This window comes from Melanerpes formicivorus, unplaced genomic scaffold (genome assembly GCF_026170545.1).
Source record: "Melanerpes formicivorus ecotype bairdi unplaced genomic scaffold, bMelFor1.0.p_v2 SCAF_2411, whole genome shotgun sequence".
NCBI lineage: Eukaryota > Metazoa > Chordata > Aves > Piciformes > Picidae > Melanerpes > Melanerpes formicivorus.
This window is the reverse complement of record NW_027144762.1, coordinates 1-16,131: the sequence shown is the minus strand read 5'-3', so window position 1 is coordinate 16,131 and position 16,131 is coordinate 1. Positions and strand designations below refer to the sequence as shown.

Genomic DNA, 16,131 nt, shown 5'->3' with positions numbered 1-16,131 from the left:
TGGCCTTGGCCCTGGGAGGGCTTAGACCTGGCCCTGCCTGGGGTCCCCTCCGCACCCACCCCGCAGGAGCTGAGCCCTGGCTCCCTCTGCTGACCCCAAAGCCCCTCGGGGAAGAGAGAACTGGGAGGGGAAACCTGGGGAGAGGGCTGGAGGATGGCTGCGGTGGGGGTCATGGCTTGGGCTGGAAGAGAGCTCCAAGGTCCTGGAGTCCAACCCCAGGGCCCTCAGCACCACAGCTCCAGGGCTGGGGAAGCCTCCTCCAGGGATGGAGATTCCACCAGCACTGCCCTGGGGCAGCCTGGGTCAGGCTCTCAGCACCCTCCCGGCCCTCAGCACCACAGCTCCAGGGCTGGGGAAGCCTCTTCCAGGGATGGAGACTCCACCAGCACTGCCCTGGGGCAGCCTGGGCCAAGCCTCCAGGGGCAGAAATGGTTCCTCAGGGCCAAGCTGAACCTCCCCTGGGGCAACCTGAGCCTCCCCTGGGGCAACCTGAGGCTGTGCCCTCTAGTCCTGTCCCTTGCTCCTTGCCAGAAGAGCCCAACCCGGCTCCAGCCTCCTCTCAGGGAGCTGTGGAGAGCAGGGAGGTCTCCCTCAGCCTCCTCCTCTCAGGGAGCTGTGGGGAGCAGGGAGGTCTTCCTCAGCCTCCTCCTCTCAGGGAGCTGTGGGGAGCAGGGAGGTCTCCCTCAGCCTCCTCCTCTCAGGGAGCTGTGGGGAGCAGGGAGGTCTTCCTCAGCCTCCTCCTCTCAGGGAGCTGTGGGGAGCAGGGAGGTCTTCCTCAGCCTCCTCCTCTCAGGGAGCTGTGGGGAGCAGGGAGGTCTCCCTCAGCTTCTACTCAGGGAGCTGTGGGGAGCAGGGAGGTCTCCCTCAGCTTCCTCCTCTCAGGGAGCTGTGGGGAGCAGGGAGGTCTTCCTCAGCCTCCTCCTCTCAGGGAGCTGTGGGGAGCAGGGAGGTCTCCCTCAACCTCAGGGAGCTGTGGGGAGCAGGGAGGTCTCCCTCAGCTTCTACTCAGGGAGCTGTGGGGAGCAGGGAGGTCTCCCTCAGCTTCCTCTCAGGGAGCTGTGGGGAGCAGGGAGGTCTCCCTCAGCTTCCTCCTCTCAGGGAGCTGTGGGGAGCAGGGAGGTCTCCCTCAGCTTCTACTCAGGGAGCTGTGGGGAGCAGGGAGGTCTCCTTCAGCCTCAGGGAGCTGTGGGGAGCAGTGAGGTCTCCCCCAGCCTCCTCCTCTCAGGGAGCTGTGGGGAGCAGGGAGGTCTCCCTCAGCCTCAGGGAGCTGTGGGGAGCAGGGAGGTCTCCCTCAGCCTCAGGGAGCTGTGGGGAGCAGGGAGGTCTCCCTCAGCCTCAGGGAGCTGTGGGGAGCAGTGAGGTCTCCCTCAGCCTCCTCCTCTCAGGGAGCTGTGGGGAGCAGGGAGGTCTCCCTCAGCCTCCTCCTCTCAGGGAGCTGTGGGGAGCAGGGAGGTCTCCCTCAGCTTCCTCCTCTCAGGGAGCTGTGGGGAGCAGGGAGGTCTCCCTCAGCTTCCTCTCAGGGAGCTGTGGGGAGCAGGGAGGTCTCCCTCAGCCTCCTCTTCTCCAGGCTGGAACTGGCTGATCCTGAAGGTCCTTTCCCACCCAGCCCACTCCAGGAGTCCCTGATCCCCACCAGGACACTGCTGGGGTGGGAGCTGCCCCCTTCTTCTCCTGCCCACCCCAGGGCAGAGCCAGGCCCTGGCACATCCTGGCACCCAGCAGCTGCCACCACTTCCTCCACCAAGCCCATCCCCAACCCACTCTCCACTTCCCTCTCCCTACCCAGCCTGCAGCCAGCCCCCAGCCCTCCCTCCAGCCCCCCGGGGGGGGTGTGTGAGGGATGTGGGGGTGGTTTCCTGGGGCCCCCTGGCACTCAGCCCCACGAGCTGAGAGCCAAAACCTCTGCCCAGCCCCACAGGAGGAGGTCGCCATGGCCAGGACCACTCTTCTCTGCTGCCTGCTGCTGGCGGCCGCCGGGGGTAAGGCTTCTCCCGGGGGCCGGGGGTGGGCGCTTTGCCCCCCGGGGGCGCCGGGCCGGGTGGGCTGGGACCTTGCCAGCGCCCATCCCTAGGGAAGGATGGGTGAGGGAAGACCCCCCGGGGCTCTTCTTTTTTTTGGGGGGGGGGGGTGTGAGGGGCTGGGGGAGAGATGGAGACCCCTCCCTCCCCCCCCCAGCCGGGAGAGCCTCCCAGCCGCGGGCTGCTCCTCGCTGAGCCTCCCGGGGGCGCCGTGCAGGTCCCGAGCCGCTGCCGGCCGAGCTGCCCACGCTGCTGGTGGGGCTGCGGGGCCAGTCCTTGGCTTTCCCACCCCCCGACGGGCTGGAGTCCGCCGACATCTCCAGGGTCCTGTGGAGCACCGGGGCCGTTCACATCGCCGAGGCCAAGCCCAGGGAGAAGCTGTTCAAGGTCGACCTCCTGCCCCGCTTTCGGCGCCGGCTGCTCCTCCACCCCTCCAACCTCTCCCTGGAGATGAGAGCCCTGAGGGAGCAGGATGAAGGCTTCTACCAGCTGGTTGTGGACACCTTCTCCGACCCCACCAACCCCCGGACCTCCTCCTACTTCGTGCAAGTCCTCGGTGAGAGGAGGGGAAGCAGGCGTCGGGTTTGGTCCCCCCCGCGGCGGGGGGGAGTGGGGAGGGGGGGGGATGCCCCGAGCCCACCCACCCCATGGCATCACCAGCTGGGGCCTGAGGAGGAGCAAGGGGGAGCCTGGGGTGGGAGGAGAGATTCCTCTTCCTCTTTCAGTGTCAGTGCTCAAGCACTGCACCCACCGGGGTGCTGCAGCCGGCCCTGGGGGCACCCAGCCCTCCAAGGGTCCCCCAGGGTCCAAGGGTCCTGCACCCACTGACCCCAGCCCTGGTGCCACCCTCCCGGGGGCACCCAGCCCTCCAAGGGTACCCCAGGGTCCAAGGGTCCTGCACCCACAGATCCCAGCCCTGGTGCCACCCTCCTGGGGTGCTGCAGCCGGCCCTGGGGGCACTCAGCCCTCCAAGGGTCCCCCAGCCCTCCAAGGGTCCTGCACCCACAGACCCCAACCCTGGTGCCACCCTCCTGGGGTGCTGCACCCACAGTGCCACCCAGCCCCTTCAGGATGCTGCAGCCAGCCTCGGGGGCACCCAGCCCTCCAAGGCTCCCCCAGCCCTCCAAGGGTCCCCCAGCCCTCCAAGGGTCCTGCACCCACAGACCCCAACCCTGGTGCCACCCTCCAAGGGTCCTGCACCCACAGACCCCAGCCCTGGTGCCACCCTCCTGGGGTGCTGTAGCCAGCCCTGGGGGCACTCAGCCCTCCAAGGGTCCCCCCAGCCCTCCAAGGGTCCTGCACCCACGCTGCCACCCAGCCCCTTCAGGGTGCTGCAGCCAGCCCTGGGGGCACCCACAGCCCCCCTCAAGGTGGGGAGCAGTGCCCTGTCCCCCAACCAAGCACTGTGCCCCCTGGCTCACCCCCTGCCCTGTGCCCACAGGTAGCTCACCCTGGACAGCAGCTGGCCCCACTGCCACAGGAGGACGGAGCAGGAGCACTGTGGGACCTCAGGGAGTGACCAAGCCCCACGCCAGCGACACCACAGGAGGGCAGGGTGGGGGCTCAGGGCAGCCCCCAGGCAGGGGTGGGGAGCCAGGGGGGTGCGGGGGGCAGGGCCACTACTGCACGGTGAAAGGCTACCTGGTGGCCACCATCCTCGGGCTGATGGTGGCGCTGGTGGCCACCACCCACCTGGTGACCAGGGACAAGGCCACCAGGCCGGCAGGGGAGGTCCCAGCGGGGCTGAGGGCAAGGTTTGAGTCCCTCAGCATCCTTGCTCCTCAGGGCTCATCCCCATGGCACTGACAAGCCAGGATTTGGGGCTCCAGGAGTGGGGGCTCCCAGCCAGGGAAAGCCCCCACTGCCCCCACCCCCTCTCCCCCACCCCCAAAGTCCTCCTGGCCCTGAGGAGCCCAACCCTGCCCCCAGGGCTGCCAGCTGTGCCCTCCCCACTGCCCAGCCCGGGGGTAGGGGGGGTGGGGAGGCCACAATCCCTGCCCTGCTCCTCCTGCTGCCCACCCTGGGGGCTGCTCCAGGCCAGGCTGCTGCTGCCCTTCTTGGCCACCTGGGCACCCCCAGCTGGCACCAACCCCCCACCCCCCACCCCCCACCCCCCCTCCCCGAGGTCCTTTCCCACTGCCCCCCAGCCTGGAGCCTCCCTGGGCTTGCAGGACTCAGCCCTTGGCCTGGTTGGACCTCATCCCATTGACCTCACTCATGGACCCAGCCCGGCCAGAGCCTCCTGCAGAGCCTCCAAGAGCTCAACACCCGACCTGATGTCATCCTCAAACGGCCTGAGGCTGCCCCCCAGCCCATCCCGCCGCTGGGATTTCCTCAGCTCCACCTTCCCAGCCCTGCAGGCGGCGCCGGGAGGCAGCTCAGGACCTCCCCCACCCCTCCTGCAGTTTATCAGCAGTGAATTATTCAGTGGTGACCCCGAGCAGGAGCCTCCAGGCATCAATTATTGAGTGGCAGATCTGTCAAGAAGTCCTCATAAATAAGTGAGCTGCTGCCTCCTCCCTGCTCCCTCTGCAGCACTCCTGCAAGCTCCCAGCTAAACGTCCTCCTGGGGAAAGGCCTCAGCCAGCTGCCTGCCCACCCAGGGCTGGGCAAAGGAGGAGGAGGAGGAGGAAGGAGAAGCCTGCCAGGGCGACCTGAGGGTCCCAGCCCCTGCTGATTCCATCCCTTGGTGATTCCATCCCTGCTGACTCCATCCCTGCTGATTCCATCCCTTGGTGATTCCATCTCTGCTGATTCCATCCCTGCTGATTCCATCCCTTGGTGATTCCATCCCTTGGTGATTCCATCCCTGCTGATTCCACCCCTGCTGATTCCATCCCTGCTGATTCCATTTCTGCTGATTCCATCCCTTGGTGATTCCATCCCTTGGTGATTCCACCCCTGCTGATTCCATCCCTGCTGATTCCATCCATGGTGATTCCATCCCTTGGTGATTCCATCCCTGCTGATTCCATCCATGGTGATTCCACCCCTGCTGATTCCATCCCTGCTGATTCCATCCATGGTGATTCCATCCCTGCTGATTCCATCCCTGCTGATTCCATCCATGGTGATTCCACCCCTGCTGATTCCATCCCTGCTGATTCCATCCATGGTGATTCCACCCCTGCTGATTCCACCCCTGCTGATTCCATCCCTGCTGATTCCATCCCTGATGATTCCACCCCTGCTGATTCCATCCCTTGGTGATTCCACCCCTGCTGATTCCATCCTTGGTGATTCCACCCCTGGTGATTCCACCCCTGGTGATTCCACCCCTGCTGATTCCATCCCTGCTGATTCCACCCCTGCTGATTCCATCCCTGCTGATTCCATCCCTGCTGATTCCATCCATGTTGGTAGGAATGGAATGGGGATGGAGATAGGGATAGAGATGGGGCTGGAGATGGTAGAGATGGGATGGGGATGAAGATAAGGACAGGGATGGGATGGAGATGGAGATGGAGATGGAGATGGAGGTGGAGGTGGAGATGGGGATGGAGATGGAGGTGGGGATGGAGATGGAGATGGAGATGGAGATGGAGATAGGGATGGAGATGGAGGTGGAGGTGGAGAGTGAGATGGAGATGGAAGTGAAGGTGGAGATAGGGATGGGGATGGGGATGGAGATGGAGGTGGAGATGTAGATGATGGAGATAGAGATGGAGATGGAGATGGAGATGGAGGTGGAGATAGGGATGGGGATGGAGATGGAGAGTGAGATGGGGATGGAGATGGAGAGTGAGATGGGGATGGAGATGGAGAGTGCGATGGAGATGGAAGTGGAGGTGGAGATAGGGATGGGGATGGAGATGGAGGTGGAGATGTAGATGATGGAGATAGGGATGGAGATGGAGATGGAGATGGAGGTGGAGATGGAGGTGGAGATGGAGATGGAGGTGGAGATGGAGATGGAGATGGAGATGGAGATGGAGATGGAGATGGAGATGGAGATGGAGATGGAGATAGGGATGGAGATGGAGATGGAGGTGGAGATGTAGATGATGGAGATAGGGATGGAGATGGAGGTGGAGATGGAGGTGGAGATGGAGATGGAGATGGAGATAGGGATAGGGATGGAGATGGAGATGGAGGTGGAGAGGGAGATGGAGATGGAGGTGGAGAGGGAGATGGAGATGGAGGTGGAGATGGAGATGGAGATAGGGATGGAGATGGAGATAGGGATAGGGATGGAGATGGAGATGGAGATAGGGATGGAGGTGGAGACAGGGATAGAGATGGGGATGGGGATGAGCATGGACACAGAGGTGGAGACAGAGCCCAGGGACATCCTCCTACCCCCTCCTCAGCACAACCCCCACCTCAGCCTCTCTGCCTGATCCCGGTGGAAGCTCCTCTGGCCCTTCCCCCACCTCGCAGTGTTTGCTTGAATAATTGAGAGCCAGCTGGGGGGGGGGAGGAGGGGAATCCGGGACAAGGGGAGGGGAGGGGAGGAGGAGCGGGGGGGGGGGACACCCAGACAATTATTTATTGAACGGGGGCAGCGTGTTAACAAGAGGAGGATCTGCTCCTGGGTGACAGATGTCTGCTTCATTAGCACCTCTGTCCCCGCAGCCCAGCCCGGCAGGCAAACAAACAGCTCCGACAAACGAAGCACACGCCAGAAATTAGCAGGGAGGGAGGGGAGGGGAGGGGAGGGAGGGGGGGGAGGCCAAAGAGAAGAGGTGGAGGAGGTGAAGGAGAGGGTTTGGAGGGGTGGGAAAGCTCGATTCAAAGCTCGGTTGGGGCGGTGGAACCTCCCCGGCGCCGCTCGCCCGGCGCCTGCCTGCTGATGTTAGCATCGTAGGATCAAAGCATCAGGCAGGGTTGGAAGGGACCACAAGGCTCAGCCAGTCCCAACCCCCCTGCCATGGGCAGGGACACCCCACACTAGATCAGGCTGCCCAGAGCCTCAGCCAGCCTGGGCTTAAACACCCCCCCAGGGCCCTCAGCACCACAGCTCTGGGGCTGGGGAAGCCTCCTCCAGGGCTGGAGACTCCACCACTGCCCTGGGCCAGGCCTGGGCCAAGCCTCAAGGGGCAGAAATTGTTCCTCATGGCCAAGCTGAACCTGCCCTAGGGCAACCTGAGGCCATCTCCTCTTGTCCTGTGCCTTGCTCCTTGGCAGCAGAGCCCAACCCTGCCCTGGCTCCAACCTCCTCTCAGGGAGCTGCAGAGACCCTGAAGGTCTCCCCTCAGCCTCCTCCTCTCCATGCTGATCAACCTCAGGTCCCTCAGACCCTTCTCCACCTTCCTTCCCCTTCCCTGTCCCCTCCCCACCCCATTGATGTCCTCCTGGCCCTGAGGCACCACAAGGATCATCCAGTCCCAACCCCCCTGCCATGGGCAGGGACACCCCACACTAGGTCAGACTGCCCAGAGCCTCAGCCAGCCTGGGCTTAAACACCTCCAGGGACAGAGCCCCAACCACCTCCCCCTGGCCAACCCATCCCAGGGCTTCACCACTCTCATGGGGAAGAACTTCCTCCTCCCCTTCAGCCTCAATCTCCCCACCTCCAGCTTCATTCCATTGCCCCCAGTCCTATCACTGCCTGAGATCCTGAGCAGTCCCTCCCCAGCCCTCCTGGAGCCCCCTGCAGATCCTGGAAGGCCACAATGAGGTCACCTCGGAGCCTTCTCTTCTCCAGACTGAACAGCCCCAACTCCTTCAGTCTGTCCTCACAGCAGAGCAGCTCCAGCCCTCTGCTCCTCCTCCTGGCCCTGCTCTGGACACCTTCCAGCCCCTCCACATCCCTCTTGTCCTAGGGGCTCCAGAGCTGGAGGCAGTGCTCCAGGTGGGGTCTGCCCAGAGCTGAGCAGAGGGGGAGAATCACCTCCCTTGCCCTGCTGGCCACACTTCTGCTGCTGCAGCCCAGGCTCTGCTTGGCTTTCTGGGCTGCAAGTGCAGACTGAGAGCTCCTGCTGAGCTTCTCCTCCCCTAGCACCCCCAAGGCTCTCTCCTCAGGGCTGCTTCCCAGCCTGGATTTGTGCCTGGGGTTGCCTCCAGCCAGCTGCAGGACCCTGCACTGTTGGGAGGACTCAGCCCCCCGACGTTGGGGGGGGGGAGGATAAGAGAGGCTCGGAGGTGGTGCTTTGGGTAAATCCCCGACCAGACGGCACCTGGATGCCCTCAGAGCCCTGCGGGGGGAGCTGCTGGGCAGGGAGGAGGCAGTGGGGGTCGCCCCCTGCCCGCTGGCTCCCTCCGTGACGTCCGAGGGCGGAGGCTGTGCCTTGCTCGCTCGGCGAGGTCCGAATTAAGTCGGGTTTAAAGGGGAGGGGGGAGGGAGGAGGAGGGGAGGGGGAGAAGGGGTGGAAAGAGAGGTCAGGGATTGGCAGAGGCTGCCCGGGGAGGTGGTGGAGGCTCCAGCCCCGGAGGTGGTCCAGAAATGGGCGGCCGTGGCGCCTGGGGCCAGGGTTGGGTGGCCTTAAACCCACCACGGGTTGATGTTGGCCTGGGTGAGCTTGGACCAGGTGAGCTTGGCATGGGTGAGCCTGGCCTGGATGAGCTTGGCCTGGGTGATCTTGACCTGGATGAGCTTGACCTGGATGAGCTTGGTCTGGGTGAGCTTGGCCTGGGTGAGCTTGGCCTGGATGAGCTTGGTCTGGGTGAGCTTGGCCTGGGTGAGCTTGGCCTGGATGAGCTTGGTCTGGGTGAGCTTGACCTGGGTGAGCTTGGCCTGGATGAGCTTGGTCTGGGTGAGCTTGACCTGGATGAGCTTGGCCTGGGTGAGCTTGACCTGGGTGAGCTTGACCTGGGTGATCTTGACCTGGGTGAGCTTGGCCTGGGTGAGCTTGGCCTGGGTGAGCTTGGCCTGGGTGAGCCTGGCCTGGGTGAGCTTGACCTGGATGAGCTTGGCCTGGGTGATCTTGACCTGGGTGAGCTTGACCTGGGTGATCTTGACCTGGGTGAGCTTGGCCTGGGTGAGCTTGGCCTGGGTGAGCTTGACCTGGATGAGCTTGGCCTGGGTGAGCTTGACCTGGGTGATCTTGACCTGGGTGAGCTTGGCCTGGGTGAGCTTGGTCTGGGTGAGCTTGGCCTGGGTGATCTTGACCTGGGTGAGCTTGGCCTGGGTGAGCTTGGCCTGGGTGAGCTTGGTCTGGGTGAGCTTGGCCTGGGTGATCTTGACCTGGGTGAGCTTGGCCTGGGTGAGCTTGGTCTGGGTGAGCTTGGCCTGGGTGATCTTGACCTGGGTGAGCTTGGTCTGGGTGAGCTTGGCCTGGGTGAGGTTGGCCTGGGTGAGCTTGGCCTGGGTGAGCTTGGCCTGGGTGATCTTGATCTGGATGAGCTTGACCTGGGTGAGCTTGACCTGGATGAGCTTGGCCTGGCTGAGCTTGGCCTGGGTGAGCTTGACCTGGATGAGCTTGGCCTGGCTGAGCTTGACCTGGGTGAGCTTGACCTGGGTGAGCTTGGCCTGGGTGAGTTTGACCTGGATGATCTTGACCTGGCTGAGCTTGACCTGGGTGAGCTTGACCTGGATGAGCTTGGCCTGGGTGATCTTGACCTGGCTGAACTTGACCTGGATGATCTTGACCTGGATGAGCTTGGCCTGGGTGAGCTTGGCCTGGGTGAGCTTGACCTGGGTGATCATGACCTGGCTGACCTCAGGCCTGGCTGATCCTGGAGGTCTTTCCCACCCCCAACACTTCCCTGGTTCCATTGGGATCCTCTTCCTTGCCTGCTGGCAGGGGATGGCAGGAGGGTGGAGGTGGGGAAACTGAGGCACTGAGGAGCAAAGGGCCCCAGCCTGCAGCACCCTGGAGGAGAGATGGAGGTGATGGAGGTGGAGCTGGGAGCTGACCTCTTCTCCCTGGCCTGAGGTGCTGGGGCAGGAGGAAAGGAGCTGAGGTTGTGCCAGGGGGAGCTGCAGGTTGGCCACGGGGAACAATTCCTGCCCCAGGCAAGAGTGGTCAGGGCCTGCCCCAGGCTGCCCAGGGAGGATTGTGGAGCCCCCAGCCCTGGAGGTGCTCAGGAACCCTGGGGGCCAGGCTTTGGGGGGCCAGGGGGGCGCTGGGTTGCTCTCAGAGGACTTTTCCAACCCCCCCCCCCCAAAGCCCCTTCTGTGGAGCCCCAGCTGGGATGCCGAGGAGCAGCCAGGGGAGGGTGGGCAGCAGGAGCTGGGGGCAGGATTAGTGCTGGCAGCTCAGGCTGGAACCTCAGAGCCAGCTGGGGCTGGGCTGGGGGAAGGGGGGAAGGAGCAGAGAGGATTTTTCCCCCCTCCCTGCCCAGGATTAGTGCAAGGCACTGCCAGGGGGTGGCTGGCTGAGGGGTTTGGGGTGCTGGGGCTGGGGTCCTGAGGGGCAGGGAAGGGTTGAACTGCAATCCAGGCTGCTGCCCACTTCAGGCTGGCACAGCTAGGGGAGTGGGGGGTGGTGATGGATGCCACCCTGGCACAGCAGCCCCCCCCCGGGGTGGGGGTGGGAGGCACTCTCCAGCAGGGTCCCTTTAGCAAATGCCTCCATCAGGACCTGCTGTGAGCTGGCACCCAGCACCCCTTTGGCACCCAGCACCCCCCTTGGCACCCAGCACCCCCCTTGGCACCCAGCACCCCCCTTGGCACCACGGAGCCAGCCTGGAGACTTAAGGGAAGCCAAACCCAGTCTGGTCCCCTGGGAGCTGCTCCCAGGCTGCAGTCCCACCTGGAACCCCTCTAGTCTCCCCCCAAGCCCCCTCAAAAACCCTCCAGCCTCCCCCAACCCCTCTCAAAACCCCTCCAACTTCTCCCCAAACCCCTCCAACCTCCTCCCAAACACCTCCAACCTCCCCCCAAACCCCTTCAACCTCCTCCCAACCTTCCCCAAACCCCTCCAACCTCTCCCAAACCCCTCCAACCTCCCCCCAAACCCCTCCAACCTAACCCCAAACCCCTTCAACCTCCTCCCAACCTCCTCCCAAACCCCTCCAACCTCTCCCCAAACCCCTTCCAACCTCCCCCCAAACCCCTCCAACCTCCCCCCCAAACCCCTCCAACCTCTCCCCAAACCCCTCCAACCTTCCCCCAAACCCCTCCAACCTCCCCCCAAACCCCTCCAACCTCTCCCAAACCCCTCCAACCTCCTCCCAAACCCTCCAACCTCTCCCCAAACCCTCCAACCTCCCCCCAAACCCTCCAACCTCCCCCCAACCCCTCCAACCTCCCCCCAAACCCCTCCAACCTCTCCCCAAACCCCTCCAACCTCCCCCCCAAACCCCTCCAACCTCTCCCCAAACCCCTCCAACCTCCCCCCAAACCCCTCCAACCTCCCCCCAAACCCCTCCAACCCTCTCCCCAAAACCCTCCAACCTCCCCCCCAAACCCCTCCAACCTCCCCCCAAACCCCTCCAACCTCTCCCCAAACCCCTCCAACCTCCTCCCAAACCCCTCCAACCTCTCCCCAAACCCCTCCAACCTCCTCCCAAAAACCCCTCCAACCTCCTCCCAAACCCCTCCAACCTCTCCCAAACCCCTCCAACCTCCCCCCAAACCCCTCCAAACTTCCCTGGATGGTCTTGGGGGTCCCTTCTGGGTGGTCTTGGGGGTCCCTTCCAACCCACTCCATGAGCCTATGAACCCCCAGTGCCCATGGAGGGGAGGGGGCTGGACCTGGGTGGTCTTGGGAATCCCTTCTGGATGGTCTTGGAATCCCTTCTGGTGGTCTTGGGGGTTCCTTCTGGGTGGTCTTGGGGGTCCCTTTGGGTGGTCTTGGGGGTCCCTTCCAACCCACTCCATGATCCTATGAACCCCTAGTGCCCGTGGAGGGGAGGGGGCTGGACCTGGGTGGTCTTGGGGGTTCCTTCTGGGTGGTCTTGGGGGTCCCTTTGGGTGGTCTTGGGGGTCCCTCCCAACCCACTCCATGATCCTATGAACCCCTAGTGCCCGTGGAGGGGAGGGGGCTGGACCTGGATGGTCTTGGAGGTCCCTTCTGGGTGGTCTTGGGGGTCCCTTCTGGGTGGTCTTGGGGGTCCCTTCCAACCCATTCCATGATCCTATGAACCCCCAGTGCCTATGGAGGGGAGGGGGCTGGACCTAGGTGGTCTTGGGGGTCCCTTCAGGTAGTCTTGGGGGTCCCTTCCAACCCATTCCATGATCCTATGAACCCCCAGTGCCTATGGGGAGGGGGCTGGACCTGGGTGGTCTTGGGGGTCCCTTTGGGTGGTCTTGGGGGTCCCTTCCAACCCATTCCATGATCCTATGAACCCCCAGGGCCTATGGAGGGGAGGGGGCTGGACCTGGGTGGTCTTGGGGGTCACTTCTGGGTGGTCTTGGGGGTCCCTCCCAACCCACTCCATGATCCTATGAACCCCCAGTGCCCGTGGAGGGGAGGGGGCTGGACCTGGGTGGTCTTGGGGGTTCCTTCTGGGTGGTCTTGGGGGTCCCTTCTGGGTGGTCTTGGGGGTCCCTTTTGGATGGTCTTGGGGGTCCCTTCCAACCCATTCCATGATCCTATGAACCCCCAGAGCCTATGGAGGGGAGGGGGCTGGACCTGGGTGGTCTTGGGGGTCACTTCTGGGTGGTCTTGGGGGTCCCTCCCAACCCACTCCATGGTCCTATGAACCCCCAGTGCCCATGGAGGGGGGGCTGGACCTGGGTGGTCTTGGGGGTTCCTTCTGGGTGGTCTTGGGGGTCCCTTCTGGGTGGTCTTGGGGGTCCCTTTTGGATGGTCTTGGGGGTCCCTTCCAACCCATTCCATGATCCTATGAACCCCCCAGAGCCTATGGAGGGGAGGGGGCTGGACCTGGGTGGTCTTGGGGGTCTCTTCTGGGTGGTCTTGGGGGTCTCTTCTGGGTGGTCTTGGGGGTCCCTTCCAACCTATTCCATGATCCTATGAACCCCCAGTGCCTATGGAGGGGAGGGGGCTGGACCTGGGTGGTCTTGGGGGTCTCTTCTGGGTGGTCTTGGGGTCCATTCCAACCCATTCCATGATCCTATGAACCCCCCAGTGCCTATGGAGGGGGGGGCTGGACCTGGGTGGTCTTGGGGGTCCCTTCTGGATGGTCTTGGGGGTCCCTTCTGGGTGGTCTTGGGGGTCCCTCCCAACCCACTCCATGATCCTATGAACCCCCAGTGCCCAGGGGGGGGAGCTGGACGCAGATGGTCTTAGAGGTCCCTTCCAACCCCAACCCCTTCCACGTTCCTATGACCCTCCCCAACCTCCCACCCCCTTCCCCCCCCTCCAAGCCCCTCCCCCTGCTCCCGACCCTGCTGGAGCCGGGGGGGGGGGGGGGGAGGGGTTGGGGGTGGCTAATGAGCGTCCCCTCGTTAGCGCTCCCCCCTCGGGCGCATTCCCGGCTAATGAGGAGGAGCCAGGGGAGGGCTGGGGGGAGGCCTCCGGACGTCCCCCTGCCGCTGATCAGCCTTGGCAGGGATGGAGCCCCGCGGGGGCTGCCGCCGCCCCCTCCGCCGCCCCCTCCGCCGCCCCCTCCGCCGCCGCCGCCCGGGGGGCAGCAGGGAGGGCAAGGGACGGCCGGTGCCAGCCTGGTGCTGGAGGGGTGCTGGGGGAGCCCCCCCGGGGCAGAGGGGCAGCAGAACCTCCTGTGCCCTCCTGGCCAAACACTTCTCTGTGCCCCCCCCAGCAGACCCTCGGAGCCTTCTTGCCCACGGGGGGGGCACCTTGGGCACCTTCTTGCCCCCTCCCCTTCTTGCACCCCTCCTGGGTGCTGCTGGGGCAGAGGGGCAGCAGAACCTCCTGCGCCCTCCTGGCCAAACTCTTCTCCGTGCCCCCCCCAGCAGACCCTCGGAGCCCTCTTGCCCACGGGGGGGGGCACCTTGGGCACCCTCTTGCCCCCCTCCCCTTCTTGCACCCCTCCTGGGTGCTGCTGGGGCAGAGGGGCAGCAGAACCTCCTGTGCCCTGCTGGACAAACTCTCCTCTGTGCCCCCCCCCAGCAGACCCTCGGAGCCCTTCTTGCCCACGGGGGGGCCCACACCTTGGGCACCTTCTTGCCCCCCTCCCAGCACTGCTCTGCGGAGCTGCTCCCCAGCACCTCCCTCCCCACCCCCCCAGCCCTGTCCTGCTGCAGGAGGTTGTCCCTCCTCCCCCCCCCCCCACCAGGGCAGGACCCTCCCCGGGGGCAGGACCCTCCCCAGGGGCAGGACCCCCCCAGGGGCAGGACCCTCCCCAGGGACAGGACCCTCCCCAGGGACAGGACCCTCCCCGGGGGCAGGACCCTCCCCAGGGGCAGGACCCTCCCCTCGCCCTGCTCTCACCTCCTGAGCTTCCTCCCCCCCCCCCCAAGCCTTGCGCTGAGCCAAACCCTGAACTCCAAGCTCGGCACCTGGGGGACGGGGGGGGGGGAAGGGAGAGGTCTCCCCGGGGGCACCCCGCGGAGCTGCCAATCCCTCTCCCCACCGGCAGCGCCACAGCCTCTGCACCCCCTCCCCATCCCCACCCCCCCCCCCGGAGGAATTTCAGTGGGAGAGGAGATGGAGGAGTGGAGAGAGAAGTCTGAAGGAGTCTGTGGAGCAGAGAGGAAGAGGGGAAGAGGTCAGGGAGGAGAGGAATTTGCTGACAGGAGGGGAGAGGAGAGGAGAGAAATCTGCCACGCTGGCTGCTGGGGAGCAGGGGGGGATGGACACGGTGCGGGGGGAACACAGGACCCTCCCCAGGGACCCCAAAACCTTGGCTGATGGAGGGGTGAAGTCCCCCCCACGGGCAGCACAGCTTTGGGCCAGCTTGGCACTGCCTCCCCCTCCCCCCCCCAGCAGCCCCTGGGGGCTTGGGGTGGGTTAGGCAAAACCATCCTGGAGGTTGGAAGAGGGAAGAGGTTCTCCTCCCCTTCTCCTCTGCCCTGGGGAGGGCAGCTCTGGAGGGCTGGGGGCCAGGGCTGGGCTCCCCCTCCCCACTTGCAGAGGGCCTGGGGCTGCTGGGGAGGCTCCAGGGGGGGCTGGGAAGGTGCTGAGGGGACCTGGAGCAAAGGCTGAGAGCTGCCTGGGGCTGAGAGCCTGGAGGAGAGCAGCCCCAGAGGGGAGCTGAAGGCTGGGGGGGGCAAGGGGCTGGGGTTGGCATCTGCCCAGGGGTGCCCAGGGAGGGGGCAAGAGGCTGGGGCTGGCATCTGCCCAGGGGTGCCCCAGGGGAGGCCAAGGGGCTGGGGCTGGCATCTGCCCAGGAGTGCCCAGGGAGAGGCCAAGGGGCTGGGGCTGGCATCTGCCCAGTGGTGCCCAGGGAGAGGCCAAGGGGCTGGCATCTGCCCAGTGGTGCCCAGGGAGAGGCCAAGGGGCTGGGGCTGACATCTGCTCAGTGGTGCCCAGGGAGGGGGCAAGGGGCTGGGGCTGGCATCTGCCCAATGGTGCCCAGGGGGAGGCCAAGGGGCTGGGGCTGGCATCTGCCCTGGGGTGCCCAGGGAGAGGCCAAGGGGCTGGGGCTGGCATCTGCCCAGGGGTGCCCAGGGAGAGGCCAAGGGGCTGGGGCTGGCATCTGCCCAGGGGTGCCCAGGGAGAGGGCAAGGGGCTGGGGCTGGCATCTGCCCAGGGGTGCCCAGGGAGGGGGCAAGGGGCTGGGGCTGGCATCTGCTCAGTGGTGCCCAGGCAGAGGCAAGGGGCTGGGGCTGGCATCTGCCTAGGGTGCCCAGGGAGAGGGCAAGGAGCTGGGGCTGGCATCTGCCCAGGATTGCCCAGGGAGAGGCCAAGGGGCTGGGGCTGGCATCTGCCCAGGGGTGCCCAGGGAAGGGGCAAGGGGCTGGGGCTGGCATCTGCTCAGTGGTGCCCAGGGAGAGGGCAAGGGGCTGGGGCTGGCATCTGCCCAATGGTGCCCAGGGGGAGGCCAAGGGGCTGGGGCTGGCATCTGCCCTGTGGTGCCCAGGCCCAAGGGGCACAGAGTGGAGCCCAGGAGGGGGAAAGTTGTTTGGGGGGAGGCTGCTGGAGGCCTGGAGCAGGCTGAGCCCAGAGAGGTTGTGGAGAGCTTCCAACCCTCCCTGGGCACTGTGCCCCCCCGGGGGGAGCCCTGCTGGGGCAGGGGGGGGTGCAGGAGCTGCTCTCCAGAGGTTCCTTTCCCACCCCCCTCCGGGCTGGGGCTCTGTGCCTCAAAGCTCCTCAAGGTCTCTCCTGTGGTTCTGTGCCAACCTCCAACCACCAGCCCGGGATGAGGGAACCCCAAAGCTGCCCCAGGGCTGGAAAAGCCTCTGCTGGGAAAGCCTCCTGGA

The 16,131-nt window shown here is 65.1% G+C and overlaps 2 protein-coding genes across 2 annotated transcripts; one reads left to right on the top strand and one right to left on the bottom strand.

Annotated features, from left to right (window-relative positions):
- Positions 1-1,652: 1,652 nt before the first annotated feature.
- On the top strand, positions 1,653-5,450 carry LOC137461496 (uncharacterized). The gene is made up of 4 exons (XM_068171216.1): positions 1,653-1,979; positions 2,236-2,574; positions 3,460-3,573; positions 4,190-5,450. Exons 1-4 carry the CDS (start codon positions 1,841-1,843, stop codon positions 4,225-4,227), a joined length of 630 nt encoding a protein of 209 aa, XP_068027317.1. The 5' UTR covers positions 1,653-1,840; the 3' UTR covers positions 4,228-5,450.
- Positions 5,451-8,442: 2,992 nt separating this feature from the next.
- Positions 8,443-9,606, bottom strand: LOC137461497 (uncharacterized protein in mobD 3'region-like). Its single transcript, XM_068171217.1, has 3 exons — positions 9,145-9,606; positions 8,680-9,084; positions 8,443-8,574 (listed from the first exon to the last, which is right to left on the bottom strand). Exons 1-3 carry the CDS (start codon positions 9,604-9,606, stop codon positions 8,443-8,445), a joined length of 999 nt encoding a protein of 332 aa, XP_068027318.1.
- Positions 9,607-16,131: the final 6,525 nt, after the last annotated feature.